Genomic DNA, 20,962 nt, shown 5'->3' with positions numbered 1-20,962 from the left:
ATCTTTTGTAACATTATATTCTTACTGCTGAATAAAAGTATTAATTTTCTAAAAACCTTACTGACCCTATATTTTTCTAAACCTACCCTTGTGTGTGAACAGGAGAATCATGGGTGTACGTATACAGTACGTTTCAGATATAGCAGACATTCACTCAACATTTCTGTCAAATGTCTTTTCTCTATTTTCATATTTACAGTCTGTCCGTCATTTCGATATGCCTCCTTTTCACTCCCTCTCTCCACTTTAATTTCTCTCTCATTCTTCCATTCATCCTTCAGTCTTTCTGCATAATCTCAGTAAACACCAAACACTCCAATTTCTTCCACTTCCTCTTTCTCTCCAGTCTTTAAACGTCAAATCCGGCACCTTTCACACCCTGACATCTGCATGTTTCTCTCTGTCGGTCTGCCCAGTATTGAAAAGCTTTTTGTTGCTTACTCCACCCTGTTTTCTCTTCACTCCTCCTCGTCTTATCTTTTATCCTTCCCTTTCAGCCTTCCTTTCCCTCCTGCATTTCGTTCTCTCCTTCTCTCGCTCTCGTTTGAGAGTGCTGCACATCAATCATACAATCTTAATTCAGTCAGAGCGCTACTGCCGCCTCAGCATTTCTGCAGAGAGAGAGAGAGAGAGAGAAGATAGAGGGAAGAAAGAACATAAACAGTGGCAGAACAGACGGAGAGAGCCCCTAGTGAGAGAAACTGAAATGGAGAGTGTGAGAAAGAAAGATGGGTGTATAAACAGAGAAGAGGGAGAATGAGAAAACGGGAAATGTGGGTGGAGGGGAAAGAAGAGATGCAGATTTCTTTTTCTGCTTGTTCTGCGAGTGGGCTTCAGGAAGTAGATTATCATCAGATGGCTTAAAAACACTCAACCACAAGTGCGATCATGTGTTCGCATATCATACAACAGACATGCACACACGGACATGCATAATAAATACTAATTTTCAGACCACATATTTGTAAAAACACACAAAGAAATTAGGGTGGCCCACTGGCCAAACTGAGTGAGTTTTGGGTCTAGTTTCTATAAAAATAAATAAATAAAATAAAAAACAGGTAATTGTTTGGGGATCCAAACTCGCAACTTGCAAGCGTAAGATGTTTCAATAGCACCTCGGATTTAAACTTTCAAAAAGGCAATAAAAAACGTTTGATTAGCTTCTGTGAATTTAATTTTAGTCAATTCAAAACTCTGATTCAAAGTGTCATGAGCCCGGCTCCATAAAAAGGCATACGGAAGTCTTAAATATATATAATATAATATTAAACATGGTATATAAAAAAAACATACTAAATTAATTTTTTGAAATTCAAAAAAATAATTATGTGATGGGTAAGTTTAGGGATAGAGGTTTAGGGACAGAATAAACCGTTTTTACATCCCTAAATAAATTAGGGATAATACATGAAACTGAAAAACGAAATATGTATATTAGTTATTATCGAAAGCCTGAAACGTATAGTGTACTTTTGATTTTATCACCATTTGGCCTTTAGAGCAGCCACACTGTATATGCTCTCCATATATTTCCTGCATGAATACTGTCCACATTGGACTACATGCATTACATTACTGTGGCCAGGCACTGAGAGTTCTTTCTGTTTTATAGAGCTTCTGTATTGATCGGAGCTACAGCAAATGCACAATATGCCACCGAGCACAACCCGCCACAGTGAGGCTACATCAGCATTACTTGATTTAAACATATCAACACTTTTCTTCTTTTAAAGAAGCATTTGTGCAGTAATTGCATGTTTATTGTACTTCGAGCTACAGAACTGAATGTGACCATTTGTAATACATATTTCTCCATGTCAATACCCCAGCGTTGTGCGATCGTCAGAGAACACCGTAACATTTTGGCTCCAGGGCTGAACTGAACTCTCTGAGCTTCAGCCAAGTGAAGCAAGTGCTGATGGGATTTGATGGAATGTCAATGGCCCAATGCAATCTGGGAGATCTACTGCTAACCGGTGGGGCGCACCTGCGTATGCGTGTGTATGTGTGTAAGACGCGCATGTCAGCAAGGCCAGGCCCTGATAAGAGAGGCTAAAAGCTTGCAGTCTTAGCACTGCAACTTCTAAATTGTCCCATGGGAGATTTAGGACCCCGGGGGGAAAGTCAGAGCTTGCACAACCCACCCTCCGAATGAAAAAAAAAAACCTCTCCCCAATCCCCTTCTCATTTAGAGTGAGAAAAATGCTTGGGTCAGAGGGAAAAGGATTCACGGATCAATGAGGGGTATTGATAAGTTAAGACTACAGTGCGTTTGTTGATAAGGTGTATGCATGTTCTGAACAATCCACTGTGACCTGCAATAACCCCAGTTATGAAGCAAAAAACAACATCCGTGTCAATTGTTACAGAAAAAAATAATATTGCAATAATTTTATTAAAAATTACAAAAAAAAGAATTTAAAAAAATTATCCAGAAAAAATAACTACTCTATTACAAATAATAAAATCAAAATGATTTTTTAAATAATATTTCATAATTTATTACACAATTATTTTTATCATATTTTAGATTTTATAGAACCATTTTCTATTAAATGGGTCATGATGACATGGATTTTTTAAATTATTTTATTATGTTCCTTGAGTTTCTATGGAAGTTTGTTTCCGCCACAAAATAAAAAAAAATAAAAGATAATTGCGACTTTTTATCTCACAATTGCGAGTTTACATCTCGCAATTCTGACTTTATTTCTCAGAATTGCGAGATATAAAGTCAGAATTGCGTGTTTTAAAGTCGCAATTGCGTGTTATAAAGTCAGAATTCTGAGATATAAAGTCAGAATTGCGTGAAATAAAGTCACAATTGCGTGTTATAAAGTCAGAATTCTGACTTTTTTTCTCGCAATTGCGACTTTATATCACGCAATTCTGACTTTATATCACGCAATTCTGACTTTATATCTCAGAATTCTGACTTTATATCACGCAATTGCGTGTCTTTTTTTTCCCCTTAGAATTGCGTGTCTTTTTTTTCCCCTTAGAATTGGACTTTATATCTCACAATTCTGAGAAAAGATGTCAGAATTGCGAGATATAAACTCGCAATTATGTGTTATAAAGTCAGAATTGCGTGATATAAAGTCAGAATTCTGAGTTATAGTCAGAATTGCGTGATATAAAGTCGCAATTGCGAGAAAAAAAGTCAGAATTCTGACTTTATAAGACGCAATTGCGACTTTATATCTCGCAATTCTGACTTTATATCTCAGAATTCTGACTTTATATCACGCAATTCTGACTTTATATCTCAGAATTCTGACTTTATTTCACGCAATTCTGACTTTATATCTCACAATTCTGAGAAATAAAGTCAGAATTGCGAGATGTAAACTCGCAATTGTGAGATAAAAAGTCGCAATTATCTTTTTTTTTTTTTTATTTTGTGGCGGAAACAAGCTTCCATAAGTTTCACTTATAATGCGAGTAATGTTTTGGCAAAAAAAAACAAAAAAAAAAACACGTAGGAAATAAACGATTTCTTCTCTTGACTCTCTGTCTAAAATGATCTGTTTTTAAAGTCGGGAAGTTGCAAACGACTTTTCTCCAGTGTTGTGACGTATTTCCAAGTGAAACAGAATATTGAACAGAGGGCAGGGTTTTACTATAGCTCTCCTCCTCTCCATCTCTCGCTCATAGCAGACTAACGGTTTGAGGAGAGTGGTTAAGCGTTTTCAACCCAAGCAGTCAAACTGACGTCGTCAGAAAAGGAACGCCATTCTAGACTGGAAGCAACTTTTCAGATTTTGATTAAAGATTACCACGGCAAACAATTTTTTTTCTGTGTATTAACTTGCACGGATTAATTGTTTACCACAAGATTAGTAATATGCGCTAACAAAGTAAATAGGGTCAATTTTGATTTCATGTCGACTTTAAGGGGCGGCTCCTTTAAGGTTTGTCAGTAAATGCTACTGTTATGATTGGCTGACATCATTGCATTGGAAACGTTATCAACACCTACTAACTATTGCACACAAGTGTTTTGAAAAATACTGTATAAAACTGTCATTTAGCATTATGAAATCATTTACTTACATTTTGTAATGCAGCTGCTGTAAGATCAGTCGGCTGCTTTGCTTTCAACAAAAGTTTCTTTGCGAACTCTCCACTACAGTGTTCCTTGTTTACATTAGGCTTGTTGCGGTAGTCTGTGTTACCAGTGTTTCACAGTGCTCGGCCGTACACCGATTACATATGGCCACCTCGGCACCACCCCCACTGTCGTTTTGCTTTTTTATAGAAATAAAACCATTTAGTTCAGTTTGACAACAGATCCAACAATTATAAACTGAAAGTGTCTGCTCTGCTCCATAAAGCTGCAGAGTCGTAGCAAAGAGCAGCAGGAGTCAGATTTCACTTATTATATGACCAGACAGAGACAATGGCGGAGGATTTTGGTGTGCAACAGATCCTGAGCGTCATTGACAGTTATCTCATCTTGTAAAATATGCAGTCAGTAGCGCTGCTCCCTTTATACACAGAGTACGCATGATCGCGAATTCGGAAGCGAAAGTAAAAAAAGCATGCACGCATTCAAATGCGACCCCACCCCCAGTGTTATCGGTATAACCAGTGCTTTCGCAAGTTTATAAACCTGTGTAAAAATTACGTCACGCGTGGAGTATGTCAGAAACTGAACGCGCATCTGTATACTGTATCCAGTGTAGACAGCATCAGTGATTATAACGTCAAATGTCAGCCATTAAGCAACTGAATGCCAGTGGGCGGGGCCTATGGTGCAATGACTATTCATCAATGTCTTGCTCTGAAGGAAGTCATATGCAAATGCATTTGCCTGTGTGATGTCACAGATCCCGCAATATCCAAACGAGCTGTTTTTGGAGCTCAAGGCAAACGTGATTTCTAATGTCATGACCCACAAAAATGTGTGAAATCAACACTTGTATAAGGAATCAAAGTTCAAAACCAAGATACAATTGAGTACAATTGATGCTAATATGAATTTAAAAACACCAGGTGTTCAGGTGTAGAAACAAAGTATATCTGAAACCCACTCTATATCTATGTAAGATATCTATAAATATATCTGAAAATAAATATTTGAAATCTTTCCTATATAGTTTTGACGATATGAGCTTATTCAGGTGAAACATTCATTCAGATAAGACGATGTCATCTGACAGACACACACACAGATTTTGAACTTGTACATACGTTCCAAAATAATTGTTTTCTTTGATGTTCTGCTTTTAGAGCTCCACATAGAACACAGTAGCCGCGTTTCCATTACCCTTCAAATTGCGCAAATTGAAATTGCGAATTGAAAATACGCTCAATGGAAACACGTCAATTTTGCAAAAACTCGCGTTTATCGCAAAAAAGTTTTTACGCTCGCATGAGGTGGTTTTTCAGGCAATTCGAAAAATAAATATTTCGCAAAACTGCAATGGAAACAGTTTTTGCGCATTTACAGGTCACCTGACGTAGAAGGCGCGGTGTGTTTGGACAGAATACGAGACGAAGTTCTTTATTTAATTCATAAAAGACAAAAGAATGACAGAAATACTGGATTCTAAACATCAAAGAAATGCCACAATCAAGACCTCGGAGCAGAAATGAGTGAGAAAAACCCAGAAACACTTCATATGTGCCGCTCAGACACAGTAAGGTCTTTCCTTGCCATTAATGCTTGGATAACACGCCTACGTTTCCTTCCATTAATAATAATAATGTCTAGTGCGGTACGTGGCTGTGATATATATATAAACTTACCAACGTCCGTTGCCATGATTTTTGGAATGACTTATCGCGAGAGGAAAAAATGACGTTTTAGTCGCATAGCATCGGTTAATGGAAACGCCGTCATTTCGCAATAGTTTTTTATCGATATTTAGAAAAAAATCGCAAAAGTTTTGCGCGAATCTTTAATGGAAACGCAGCTACAGTTGAAATGTCCTTACATTAATATAATCAAATAAAAACAACGTACAGTGCAACATCAGGCTCGTCTAGTCCAGTCTAGATCTCCTAAAAATAATCAACAGTGCTTAAACAAAACACACACACACACACACACACACACACACACACACACACACACACACACACACACACACACACACACACACACACACACACACACACACACACACACACACACACACACACACACACACAGGTGTGGACCAGGCAGTGAGTCACCCTTGAATCATGATGGACACAGAATTAGCCACATTAGTTATTTACACTCTGTGTACTATATATGGAACCAGATCATCATCTTGGGGACTTGGTCCTTCCCCTATGAAACCCTGTTTTTCTCACAGTGGCCTATTTGCATCTCTGGAAAAAGGAAAGAAGTTTAACTTCTCTACTTCTCTGTCATCTTTATGGAAAGACTGTGATACTTGCATGTGATTGCTAAATGTCATTGAATCAAAGGAGCTTTGCATTACTTACAGTAACTTTTGCACTGTAAAAAAAAATGATTTATTAAAGTTTTTCTACTTCAAAATTTTACATTTAATTCAATGTGCAGTTTTATGGAAACTTATTGTGAAACTTACAAGCAACTTCTAAATAAAAATTGTTTTTAGGATTTTAGGAGTTGGCAGCACCTTTGTAGAGTTTAATGCTGGGAGTAAGATGCTAAGATGTTGATAAGACCTCTGTCAAAATCTAATGTTGAATTTAATTCAAGTGACCAGAATGTGAAAAATCATGAAATCATTAGTTTGAAAATACTACAGGATATGAGTGTAATTAAAGGACTACGAGATTTCCCAACTGTCAAACGGTTAATTAAATCAGGGCTTGTGTCTTCATGCAGGAGTATAGCAGTAATTAAGAGGACTCCATTTTACAATTTTTTTATTTTTTTATTACCATAATTCGCTGGATGCCTGAAGCACGGTGACCACAAGCTTGTCCCAGTTACTAGAAATAGAGCCTGACTGAAAAATTAATTAATAAAAAAAAAAAACACTGACGACTGACAGAGAGAAGAGTGTCTGCAAAGGAGTTGAAACCCAATTAAACTACATTTTATACTGCAAAATGCCACGCAACTGATAACCACAGCTGAGATTTCTAGAATACGCAACTTGTTTAGTATGAATGCAATTTCAGCCTATTAAATCTCGACTTATTCATGGAGGGATTAGTGGATTGAAGGTTTGACCTCTGGGATCTCTAAAGACACTTGACACATATTGATGACTGTGACTGTTCCGATCAGAGTATGCAACCAATATGTTTGGAAAGAATGCCACAGAGATGATCAACATCATCTTTAAGCAGTTCTACTGCATTTGAATATTATTCACATCATCAAGTATTGTGTCTGTTTAAACAAAGCAGTTTTGACAAGAAGATCTGCACAGGGCTCCACAGAGCGAGCATTTTAATTGCATTAGCGACTTAAAATAGATCTGTGTGAAACGTAAAATGTATTTAACATTTGAATGTTAAATAAAAAGCGTGTGAATAAAAAGTCAGTTTTGTCAAATTTAAGGTCATAACTTATGATATAATAAAATTCTCAATTATCATTTTAAGAGGTCTTAAATTTGAGGCCAGAAAACGGGAATCGTGATACGGCCTAATGTGATTTTTGACAATGATTTACTTCAATAAATATGAATGCTGCACGTTCAAAGTCAAAACGCTGCATGGTTGCTTATTCTATAGGCTTGCGGTTTCAGAGCAGTTCGCAATCAATTAATACCGCGCATATGGTTAATGAATTTTGAAATGAATTTTGAAAATGTTTACTTCCCTTAACTTTTGTATTGTAATATGTTTTAGATATTTGTAAGCATGCATATTTCATCTCCCTTGTGTATTTTAATGAGCTGCTGGAAGAAGTAAAGACATTTTTTTTATAATAGTCCGAGTGTATTTTGGGCCTTGTTTATAAATAAAAGTCCTGCATTATTCTGTTTATTATTGGCATTTTGTTACAAAATAAACTTGATCTGGCAGTTAATTTAATGTTTAGAATATACATAATTTTTATAATTACTAAATAAATACAGTTTGAAGCAGAAATATATTTTTTAAAGTGTCATTTTTGTATTCAAACAAATTAAACCATTTTGCATGTAAATGTATCCTCGTATCCCTTTATAAAAAATATTTAATACATTTTCATTGCACCCCTAAAGTTATTTATGCACTCCTTTTTTCAAATTAGGAGCACGTGCTCCTAGGGAAAAAGTATGCATCAAGCCCTGCTTCAATGTTCAAAACAATCGTGACATTTTTTTTATCACGGTTTCCACAAAAATATTAAGCATCACAACTGTTTCCAACATTGATAATAATAAGAAACATTTCTTAAGCACCAAATCAGCATATTGCAATGATTTCTGAAGAATCATGTGACTGGAGTAATGGCTGCTTTTCAAACACAGGAATAAATTTTATTTTAATTTTAGATATATTATATATCCTGTATATACACGTATATATTCACCATACAGTATATTCATTTATTTTCCACCAGATGAAAATCATCTTAGAAAAGTAACCGCACACCTCTCCTCACAAGCCACACAATTTGAAGAATAGTTTACTGTATGTCAATAGCACAAACATTGTGGGATGAGTTATGCTGAAAAATATAATACTATAAATATTTCACAAATAAACCAGTTTATGGCTTTGATATTATAATGGTTGCAGATATAGTTCAACAGCCTGATCCCAGCTTGCTGTGACCCAAGACTTACCGAAATCACTGTCCTCATTACCACTGTGCCCTCCAGCACAAGACTTAATCCCAGGTTACCGTTGCAGTAATTAATGTACTGTAAAAACACATGCTAAATGAATAGTAACTACATTGGAGTGAATTTATTTTCAAAGGTCAATATTTGGCCATTTTGAGTCACTTTCTTTAAGCATTAATCTAACAATATTTTATAAGATTTAGGCTTCTCAAGTTGCTCAAACTTCACATTTTCCTTTTCAAGTATATTTATCTCACGTTAAGGATGCTTAGATATTTTAAATGGAAAACCAGACAAATACTGATTAGGAAAATGAGTTTCTGCCGTGCATTTAGCTGATGACTTTTATCCAAACCATCTCCACTTGTAGTTCACTAATTGCAGGGTCACTTCTCCTCCATTAAGCTGGGGTCAAACACCCTACACAAAGGCAGAGACGGGTGGTTTAACTGTGCAGTTCATGGGCCGCTCCTACTGAGGACTAAACCTGCAATCTTTCTGTTACCATCTTAAACACTGGCTATCACCACCCATCCCCTTTATTGTTAAGATGACAGTGGATTGCGACCTCTCACCTCTCAGTCAAACACCACATGTACATGCAATCAACTTGCATGTATCATACACATTGCTCCCTGAAGGATACATGGAAAGCTGATGCCTCTCTCTCTCTGTCTCTAACACACTTCCCCTTCTTCGCCCCCATCTTTAAAAGGTATTGTATACTGCCTTGAGTGTGCTTGCATCCCCTAGATAGTTCCTTCCATCTTCGTCTGTGCGCATATGTGTTGGCTTTGTGTGCTACTGCAGGGGTAGACCCACGAGTTACCATGGTAACCAAAAACAGCTATATAAAGTCAGAATCAATAGCAATCATCAGACCATGGTGATCTTTACATCAGACTTGCGGTGTGTGTGTATCTGACTACAAACTACTAGCATGCATCCTAATTCATGTCTAATAAGGAGACTGTTAACCCTTACAGTAATACAAATATAATCATATATAATATACTAACACTGATCTGTACCAATATTTGATACCGTAAAATATTACTGCATATCTGTACAGTTTCTCATTCATTGTCATTCAATGCTTAGATTGCATAATGTGTGTGTATTTTATGAGGGCAAGAGGACTTCTCACTAGCACACACTTAGCTGTGACTTCTCACTAGTGCACACTTTTATTTCAGAGCTGTTTGATCTATGAGAGGAGGCTGTCGCACCAAATCACATGTTAGCTCTGTCAGAACACACCAACTTGGTCAAACCTGAAAATAAATGGATGACTACAGTATCTGCAGGAAAGGAAAATCACAACTGAGATCTCTTTAATATCTCAAAATCGCTCTCCTAGAGAACACCAAGATAAAATGGAAAGCAAAGTCTTCTGCTTCTCAAATTTTTCTTGAGAGTCTCCTTTAGTTTGACAAGAAATTCTCTGATAGTATCTCAAACCATGCTCAGATCTGCAATGATGTCTACAGGTCTACAATCAAAAACTCAAACATTTCATACCAAATACTTCTAAGATCAAAGTTTCTGAGCTAAGTAATTAATTTAATTAGTAACTTATACTTTTACTTTATGTAGACATAGGTCTCATGTGTTTACAATTTTAACTTTTCTGTTATAACCCATACCTGAGCTACAATAGAGCAACCACTTGGGGGACTTATTAATTGGCTCTGTTTGAGCAGCAAATTTACAGTAATTTAAGTCCTGATAATGTTTCAACTTCAAAATACATTCCTTTTCCTTAAAACGTACAGTACTGTTCAGAAGATTAGGATCAGTAAAGGTGTGGTCACATTAGCTGACCACATCAGCTGAAAAAGTCTCCATTTTCCCTTGTCCATTGCGTAGAGATGTATGAAGCACTTTCAAACCAAGCAGCTTTCTGTTGGTCAGTGCGGTGAATTTGCAAGACTAACTTGAACATGAGCACAATCTACATGGCAAACTTTTTCACCCTCACACAAAATTCCTAATTGTGAGGATTCTGGATGGAATTATTTTTGCTGGAGTGACACACACACGACATTTGTACTTTTGAGGAATAGAGAATACTCTGAGAATGAGAGGAGAAGGATGTGAGCAAGGATGACAGATAAACATATTAGATACAGACAGACAGACGGCCAGACATACAGACAAAATGAAAGAACGATCAATAGAACAAATGATAGCTAGAATGACAGATAGAATGATATAACAAAGAATTGGAACAGTAGAACGAGAGATAGAATGATAAAATAATACAATGATGAATAGCATAAAATGTTGGAATGGAATGATACAGTGATAAAATGATACATAGAATGAATGATAGAACAAATGATGACAGATGGAATGATAGATAGTACAGAATGGATAGAATAAATGGATGATCGGCTCTATATTAATGTAAACTGATTTGAATACACACACAGTCTCTTCCTCCACCTATACTCATTTTTCTTTCCCTCCTCACCCTTGCCAATCCCTTTTCCCCTGCTCTCTCAGTTTCTCCTTAAGCAGCCCCTGTAATGCCAAATCACACTGTCATCAGAATAATTATTATCATTACCCTCCCTTGCATAAGCACTCCTATTAGTATCCTCTCATTAATGCAGTGTTTTAATGGCAAAATAACAATTAGGCTGGATATCTATTTGATCGATTCAGGACACAGATGAAAACATGGCTCCTGACCAAGAACGGGGGCAAAATATCACAGTACCTCCAGTCTCATTCAGCCATCGGAGGTGGCGGAGGGTTTGTTTTCTGCCACGTACTGAGATGTTCTTACAGTCGCATGGTTTTATAATGAGAAGATTATTAAGAAGAGAAGAGGAGAGGAGCCAAAAGCGTACATGACAAAGAATCAGGAAATGCTTCACAGCACACACTGTGATATTTAACAGGACTGCTCATGCCCAGTGGGCAGAGAAACGCCACCGATATATAAAACCAGGGCCAGAAACAGTCCAAAGAGAATGTGGGATACCTGAGGCAAAGGCACTTTTAAGTCACATGGAAAAGGGGCATGGGTACAAAACACACATAAGCCTGTAACATGAGCAAACTTGCTGCAAACATGGTGCCTGGTTGAAAGGCCAATAAATATCATGTTGATAGAACAGAAAAGCACAGAAGAGGCTGTTAAATAAACAAAAGAACAAACCAGCAGCATCTGCTCAGTTTTCCTTTCTATATCTCTCTCTTTCACTTTACTGATCTTATCAAGCAACTGGGCTCACAACATCCCTGTCTACCTAAAATACATGAACTAGCTATTTGTCATTGCTTTTTGGCATCAGGCTGTGAAGACTTATCATATGCTACACTCTTTGCATCCCAATTCGCATAATATCCGCCCCAAACTGTATTCAAGATTCTTGAATACTATATTTAGGGTGGATAGTATGTAAATTGGGATGCAGGGGCTGAGATCACATTGGGTCTAAGTCCTGATGATGTTTCAACTGCAAAATACATTCCTTTTCCCTAAAACGTACAGTACTGTTCAGAAGATTAGGGTCAGTAAAGGTGTGGTCACATTAGCTGACCACATCAGCTGAAAAAGTCTCCATTTTCCCTTGTCCATTGCGTAGAGATGCATGAAGCACTTTCAAACCAAGCAGCTTTCTGTTGGTCAGTGTGGTGAATTTGCAAGGCTAACTTGAACATGAGCACAGTCTACATGGCAAACTTATTCACCCTCACACAAAATTCCGCCAATTAATATTCCAAGTCTTATGAAGCCATATGATCCATGAATCCATGTTGTTAGTCGGCATGAAACGAAACCTAAGGCCGCTCGTCCACCAGGCGCTCTGCTGAAAAGGCCTAGCTGTGGGCACTTGATAGCATTTTGGCAGCGTAGCGTTTTTTTTTTTCAGTTGAGACGCTTAGACACAGATAGTTTGTTTCTGTGTTGTTTCTATATAAAATGTTGATACAGTGTAAAGTATTTGCTCTGGCTCTTGTTTTAAATTATTTTGTTCCTTTATTATGCTTGTTGTTGTCATCTGTTGACATTGTAAAAGCAGAATGTGACGGTTGGTCGATGTGGTTTTTGTCCCGCCCCTCCTCTACTGTGATTGGACAGCTGACAGTGATGAGCGCTGCGTTTTACCCAAAGTAAAAAAAAATTCAACTCTCAACAACCGGTAAAAAAAACATTGATCGCTCAGCGATTCAGCGTGAAATAAGTGGCGTTACGGTCCTGCCGTTTTATTAACACAGCGCTCCCATTGGAAACAATTGGAAAAATACGCCAGCCGTGTGAAAAAGCGCTTTGGTGGACACGTATCCTAATGTCACGTATATGCGAGTAAAACAGCTTCTCAAACAAGAAAAAATGTAGGGTGGGACTTGATTTTGTCCGTTAGGAATTGATTAGTCGTTGTGGTTTGCTTTTGCTGTGATCTCATGTGAGTGACAGGCTGCTTGCCCACTTGCCGGTAAACACATCATCAGAAAAGAGAAGATAAGTCATTACAAGAGGAAGGGGAAGTTATTTTGGTTAAAGATTACGAGAGCAAGTGAATTAAAAAAAATAATGATGTGAACGAATAAATCATTTATAATAAATACTGCAATATTCCACGAAAAAACTACATTCACATTCCACATTCATGTTCATTTCAATTCAAATATTGCACATCATGCTGTTACAGCAGTGATACAGTATAGATGACTTGTATGGAATAGTTTTTTGCCCTTTTTGGAGCATAATACCTTCGGTTCCTGTTATGAAAAAAGCATATTTTTGTGTTCCACAAAAGAAAGAATGTCAACAGGTTTATAACAACATGAGGGTGAGTAAATGTTGACAGCACTTTCAGTTTTTTGAGAACTATCACTTTAAAGCCGTCGATAAAATCCGAACTGTGTCTTTAACCATAAGACACAGTAAACTAAAGAGGGAACATGGGAGCTCATAAGGTGAGACTTTCCTTACAGTGACAGCAGTGACACTAAGGCCATACAGCTACTTTGGACAACAGCCAATGGCTCACGTCCAACACATCATGCCAGACAATGGAAAGAACTCTTGAATCTCTCTGAACGATGAGGGTGATCTGTGCCCACTGATACACACACACATACAAGAAAGGAATGTTCCATGTTCAAAGCAACTTAAGCTTTATCAACTATGACAATCTGTCAATTACCACGGAAAAGAATTTAGACTTTTTTTTTGTCCATTACTGAGAAGAAACAAACAAAAATACTTTAAAGCGATGCAATTTAAGTCTACTGTATGTGTCAAGGCACCCTGGGAGGTTTAAAAGCAGATATGCTGTTGAAACCTCTATGCAATACCGTTTGCTCAAAAGATTGGGGTTGGTAAGATGTTTATGTTTTTGAAAGAATTTTCTTATGCTCAGAAAAGCTGATCAAAAACACAGACATATTGTGAAATGTTACAATTTAATATAACTGTTTAAATCTGTTTTATTTGCTTATAGTGCAGGAATTGAAGATTAGATTTATATTGGTTTTGCAGAGACACATTTATGTTGCCAAGTGTAAATGGAGCAATTTTAACAAAACGGATAGCTATCCAATCAGTAAAAATGCAAAAATAGGCCCATTGGAAACCTGTTTTTCAAAGTCTAATTTAAACAAGAAAACAAACTTGATTGTAAAAAGGATTTTGACAAATTGAAAACAAATTTTATGAAAAATTGCTTTAGAATATTTAAGGTTCTGTACAATTTCTATGTTAGCCATTAGGAATTTGGGTTGTGGCACAGTGGCACTCGTAAACTTAAAAATGGCACTTCATGACAAAAAGCTTGCCATACATACCCAATATCAAATTATAAATTACAAATCATCGCTAAAAATATGGTACTTGCATATCAAGCATCTCTAGAGAACAATTAAACTCTTTATCAAATCACAGTCTCAAATCTACTGAGATCCAATCAACTGCAACCTGGGTCCAGCCAAGCATCTAAATGTGGTTTAGCAAAGCATTATGGGAGCTGCAAAAAGGTTATGATCTCAAAGCTTTCTTGGACTTTCTTCCTCCAAATAGAAGGGCAAATGCATCAGCAGGACAACAAAATTAATAATATTAATAAAAAAAACATTATTTGGTATTCATAAAAAAGACCTTTTACCAGCAGAGGGTACCTAAAGGTTATGGCAATAAGGAAGGAAATGTCCAACTGGGAAGCAAAAAAGAGCATTTCAATATGAATATGTGTGGGAGAGTGTGTCTGTGTGTCTAAGAGGGTTACACAATAAACATGGTTATTGTGAAGTGCATTGTGACGTTTTCCTTACTCTTTGAGTAACACTCAGATGCACATACACACACACAGACCATTAGATGCTTCTTCTGCTCAAACTATGTTGTATCCCTTCTAGTCTGCACTGCAGCGGAGAGCCAGATTGTGTTTTCTAGCCAGAGAAAAGCAATGGATTTAGTGTCTGGTATCTGGTATGTGTGTGTGGGTGTGCGAGTGTGAGCATGTATCCATTTCTTGTGTGTCTCTACGATTGCACACTGAAGCGTGAATGTCCCACATGGTGTGTGTGTGTGATGCCATAGGCTGGTGCTGAGTCCTGGCCCGGTTCCTTTTTCCTTTGGTCTCCTGAGGAGATTGATCCTACAGAACAGGTGTCACTGTTTTAGCTGCCTTAGTTCATGTGCGTGTGCTTGTGTGTTTGATGCCACAGGCTGTGCCGCCCTACCAAGTCTCCACTCACCCAGCAATGATCCCTCCACTGTGTGTTACTGCTGATGCACAATCTCCATTCAGCTTAGACACGAGGCCAAAGTGTGAAACCAGCCGAAACATTTACAAACCCCTGTTCTTCTGTTATTACACATCACTGTGCAATCCATTAATGCAAGGGCTTACCATGCCATTGACCATGCCATCCTAACATAAGGTAATTGAAGCAAGAAAAAAACAAAACATGTCTCGGTCATATTCAGGGTTATTTTTTTTTATTTAAGGGGACCTATTATGCCCTTTTACAAAGTCTTTATTTTGTTTTTAATGCTTGAGTGTTCAAAAATTATTTTTCACATATTTACATTGTTGCAGCACCTCTCTTACCAGTCTGTCAGTAACGCTCTGGGGTGCGTTTCTCAAAAGCACCGTTGGCCAACTAGGGTTGCAAGTTCAGTTGAATTGTGTTGATAACAAAGGAACTTGTGACTATAGTTGGTTTCGGAAAACCCCTGTTTAATTCCTGTCTCAGCTCCACCTTCCGAAAAGCGCAATGTGCTCTGATTGGTCAGCTTGATTGGTGTGTTGTGATTGGTCACGCCCCTTACCATAACCGCGAGTTTTAGTACACTACTAATGCAGCTCAACCAGGCCTCGTCCCTTTTTATGTGTATAACTTGGGCGGGAATTATTTAAATGAGGGATATTGTGACATTTATGTTCCCGGAATAAAATTGTTGACTACAATCAAGGCGTTTCAGGGAGTTCAGAAACGGTGCTTACTGATATAGAGCATAACTCCCATTCGAGTGAACTTTGTGATTTGTAAATTTGCAGACCTTCTTCAAAGAAAGTTGAAAATGTAAAAAAAAAAAGAAAAAAAAGAAAAGCATAATAGGACACTTTAAACCTAAAAACTGAAACAAAAATAAATTAAACAAAAAATAATAAAAATTAAGATAGCACAAAAAATGTATAAAAATGTAACACAAAACTCACATGAAAAAATATATTTAAAAAAATATTATTCAAAATATTAATAACATTTTTTTTTTATTAAAATAAAATATATTTTGCATAAAGAAAATGTGAAAAAGAACAATTTGCATGAAATTTGCAAAGAAAATGTTATTATTTTTGTACTAAGATTTTTTTTCCCACCACCTTTTCCTCCAAAATGGTTCTTAACATGGGACGTTTTGCTTAAAGGAGAACTCCGGTCAATTTTAACATTGAGCTCATTTTTTTTGTAAATTTGGAGTGCTGTCAATACAGAAAACAATGACAAAAATCGGTGTTGCCTACACCGTGTTATCCTCTTTTTAAAATTTGCACCCTGTTGACTTCAATGGGGCAAGTTTTAAACCTGCTTTTAGCCTCTTAACATCCTTGATGTGTCATTACAAGTGCACAGGTCATGTGAGTGGACATTACTATGGACTTCGACCGAAAACAGGATGTAAATACAGGTATGTGCGCTGGCTGAAATAACATAATTTTTATTCATATCTTTCACATCTACTTCAGTCAGATTCACCGTGTTCACTCTGAAGGAATCACTCACATGACCTGTTATTTCTCAAAGTTATCCACTCACAGCACTCCAAATTTTAAAAAAAAGTTCTCCTTTAAGGTTTACTGAGCAAACTTTACTATAAAGAACCTTAATGGGTGTGTTACCCGGTCCAGGACACTTTCCCATTCTCAATATTCTTAATAGTGATATTCTTACTTTCTCAATTTAGTAATTTTTATTGTATTACATTTTAAAATGTAGTAAAATTATATTTTTCATTAATCTTATTTTAAAGACACTACCATAAGTAAATTAAGTGTATCTACTGTACGTAATTCAGTAAATTAAATCAGTATTTTTTCAGCATTACAGTAGAGTAAGAATAAAGAATACGTTTTCTTTGAATTTAGGAAAAGGATAACTTGATAGGAAATGTGCTTAACTGTCACTCAAATGTAAATATGCAAAAACAATAACTTTAAAAATCCTAACATAATAGCTTAATTTTCTTTACATTATTATATTTATCTTTTAATTCTGGGGTGAGATATGACTGATCAAACTGATCTTTAACTGTCATTTAAAAAAACTTCCGCCCTGCTCTAAAAATTAACACCATGTGCTTGATCTCTATGATGCTATCTTTGGTCAAATAGCTACAAATCTGTTTCACTTGCATCACACATGCACACACACACGCACGTCCAAAAGGACAGAAATGAGTGTACCTCCCCAGATCACTCTCTTTCCATTCTTTTACCGTTTCCTCTCACATGCTCATGCCCAGTGAGTCCAACAGAACCCCAGGAAGCACCACCACCATACAGACAACAGAGAGAATGAGCAGATGGTCTGAGAGAATCAGAGAGAGAGAGAGAGAGAGAGAGATGGCAAAAGGAAAGGGGAGGCGTAGGAGCATGAGAGAGGGAATTTTTTTACTGGCACTCATACAAGCAAAGACCTTATAAACTCATCATTCCGACAGAGTATTTTTAAAACAGTCTAACACCTCAACCATCGCACTGTTTTACCAAACTATTAGCACTCGGATGGAAAAAGAAGTTATAAGCAACCAGCCAATATACTGAGCTAAGGAAACTGACCAATAGAAAGTTTTGCTGCAGATTAAAACCAAACGGTGGCAGAGAAGGACTGTTATCACAATAGCTGCCCTGTCCAGTTCTTGAATAACCTCTACTCTACAGAGATTTTTAAACTCAACAGCAAGTTACATGCGACGACTCTCCAAGAGATGGAGTATACATTAGCATTAGTACCTCTTCTCTGTAACAGTACAGCTAATATTAGAGAAATTATCATACACCTCAACTCATGGCAGTCTGCCAATCATGATAGAAGAACTGATCAATTAAAGTCTCTTTAAAGTTGCTATTGCATTGCCTTGATCCATGTCTTTCCGGATAAGTGTATGCACAGGGAAGAAGAATAGCGTTGGCCTAGTCGATGTCCCAAAAGTTCAATGTGAAAGGGAACTTTACCAATTCAGGGATCATACTCTTGTAAAAAGTCTTCTGCAAGAACCTTTTAATGTAATAAATTTGGTAGATGACAAGCAGCAGTAAAGAATACAAGATACATTAAATCTTTAATGGACAGGTCACAAAAAAATAATAAAAAAATCAGTCATTTTTTAGTCAACCTCATGTTGTTCCACACATTTATGAGTTCTTCCGTGAAACAAAAAAAGATATTTTGAAGTCTCAAGGTCTTTTGTCCATACAATGAAAGTCAGTGGGGTCCAATCTTTTGTGTTCCAGGTCATACAGGCTACTTAAAAATTTTTCATTTTTATGTGAACTATCACTTTTTGTCTTCAAAATCAATGGCCTGGTTTCACAGACAGACTTAGATTACACCAGGATTAGGCCTTAGTTTAATTAAGACATCTAAGTAGCTTTTATAAACGTTAAAACATTACCGGTGTGCATCTTGAGAGAAAGCAATGGCACTGACATATTTTAAGATATGTCAGTGCAAGTTGCTTTCAGTTAAAACAGCTCAAACATGCATTTTTGTCCAGAACTAGGCTTAAGCCTTGTCTGTGAAACCAGAGGAAAATCTTACTGACTTCAAACTACTTATGTTTTTTATGCGCATTTTCACAATTCGCTACTCTCTGTTTTCATGTAATCAGGACTACCAGCTCAATTCTGACTAAGCCACTACTTGATGTGGTTTACTCAACTGTGCACACACAGTATTGAAAGGTAACTTCATCTCTCTCCTTGTTTTTTCGCTCCACACTGCAAGGCTCCATTAAAGCTCATATGCTGACATCAGCAGCCCCCCTCCACACTCACACAGGCACTCAAACAGTCACTTGCACACTCCACCAATCCCAGCCAGCGGGAAACCACGCACACCCACGCAGCCACAGGCCTCTGAACACAGACCTGCACACCTAACACATGCTTACACATGGATATGAAAACACATGCACATCAGGCCTGGCTCCACAGAGGGGACAATGCCAGCCTAGCCCACGCTGGCAACCACCTCCCTCTTTATTGGGTAGAGTACTGGGGTGTTCTCTAAGATGTTCTATAGAAAATGTAAAAGAGTGCGGTACAATCTCCTTAATATTACAGGAATAATAAAGAATATTTATAGACTACTTTAAGTGGGAAAAAACATGTCTACATTAGCTTTGCTGAACAGTGACGGCTCATCCAAAAACAACATGGTGCTTTGATGTACCACAATACTGAATTTATCTTATTTGCATGCTACTTTAAGGTATTTTAAAAAATACCATGGCATTAGAAATGGTATTTGTCCTAAAATCCAAACCAAAGGGTAATACTATGGTAGGCAACTTAAAAGAATTATATATAAAAAAAAAAAAACTAGAGAAATCTGGTGCTGGGACTGTTGCTCAGCATCTCAAAATGTTCTACAACCAACGATAAATAACTAAATGTATAAAAAGTAGCGTTTGAATATTAATCACTACATCCTTTGTGCTTAATTATAATGATTTGGATGAATAATTAACTTACATTATAGAGATGTCTAGAAGAAATGGAGGCAGCATCAAGCAGGGGCCAGTGAAGGAGCCATCACTAACCTATAACATATTACAAATCTGTACCTGTTCCCAGGAGCCCTCGTATCTGGGTTTAGTAAAGGATATGGCCATTCGGTGATCTTTTTGGCGTATTTTCGAATTATGTTGTCTTCACTGAAGAGAAACAGAGAGCGGTTGACCGTCAGGCAGTTCTGTCGGACCGGGATCGGGTTGTAGAGGGCCATGGTCCGGGCTCTCTGGGCCATCGATTGCTTGTACATCCTCTGGGCCCCTGGCGGGCCGCCCTGCCTGCTGCCGCCGCGGCCGGGTCCCCCCTGACCGGAGCCCCCGCCGCCGTACCTGGCCGGCACTTCGTCTCCGAACCGAGCCATTCTGTAGACACCAAACGCCAATCGTTACGAAGCAGCCGAGAAGGGGGTGAAGTCTCAGGGTGACAACACCACATTACACCCCATCCGCCTCAGCACAGAGCACACAGACATTCAGATCTGATCTTCATGGTTAAGAAATGTCCATCATAAAGCACCAAACAAGATCAGTGGTTGGGGAAATGTGTGTGAGAGCGTGTCAGCACCAAAAAGGGACTCGGATAACGAGATTGATGGATGGATAGATGGAGTATGTCCTTTCAATGGTGCAATCAGCTCAACAAATAGTCAAACAAATAGTCAAACATAAAGAGATAAAATGTCGACGAATTATCTTCCTCAGGAGGGTGGGATCCACATTTTAAGAAGTATTTCCCGTCTCAACAGCTCGGTGTGGGTCGTCTTGCCATTTGCAAGGTGTGCATACAGATCCTTTTAGCATAATTGCGTTAATAAATTACATGTAAATTAGCATCAACTATTTTAGGTCTAATACGTCTTTCTGAGGAGTTGCATTCTTGTTTTTTTTTCCACATCCACAAGACGAAAATAGAATAGAAAAATGGTGAAAACCTTTTAATTATTAATTTATTTCTGTGGTATCCGCAATGTTTGGTATACTATGGCAA

The 20,962-nt window shown here is 37.5% G+C and overlaps 1 protein-coding gene across 1 annotated transcript in view; it reads right to left on the bottom strand.

Annotated features, from left to right (window-relative positions):
• The window catches only part of cacna1ab (calcium channel, voltage-dependent, P/Q type, alpha 1A subunit, b), a 128,453-nt gene that overhangs the window by 87,407 nt on the left and 20,084 nt on the right, over positions 1 to 20,962 (bottom strand). Inside the window, exon 2 of the mRNA XM_081357152.1 lies at positions 20,071 to 20,337. Within this exon, the coding sequence (XP_081213278.1) occupies positions 20,071 to 20,337 (267 nt within the window). The remainder of the gene's footprint in view (positions 1 to 20,070; positions 20,338 to 20,962) is intronic.

This window comes from Scardinius erythrophthalmus (genome assembly GCF_964197995.2).
Source record: "Scardinius erythrophthalmus genome assembly, chromosome: 25".
NCBI classification, from domain to species: Eukaryota; Metazoa; Chordata; class Actinopteri; order Cypriniformes; family Leuciscidae; genus Scardinius; species Scardinius erythrophthalmus.
The sequence above is the reverse complement of the archived record's forward strand: the minus strand, read 5'-3'. Positions and strand labels throughout refer to the sequence as shown.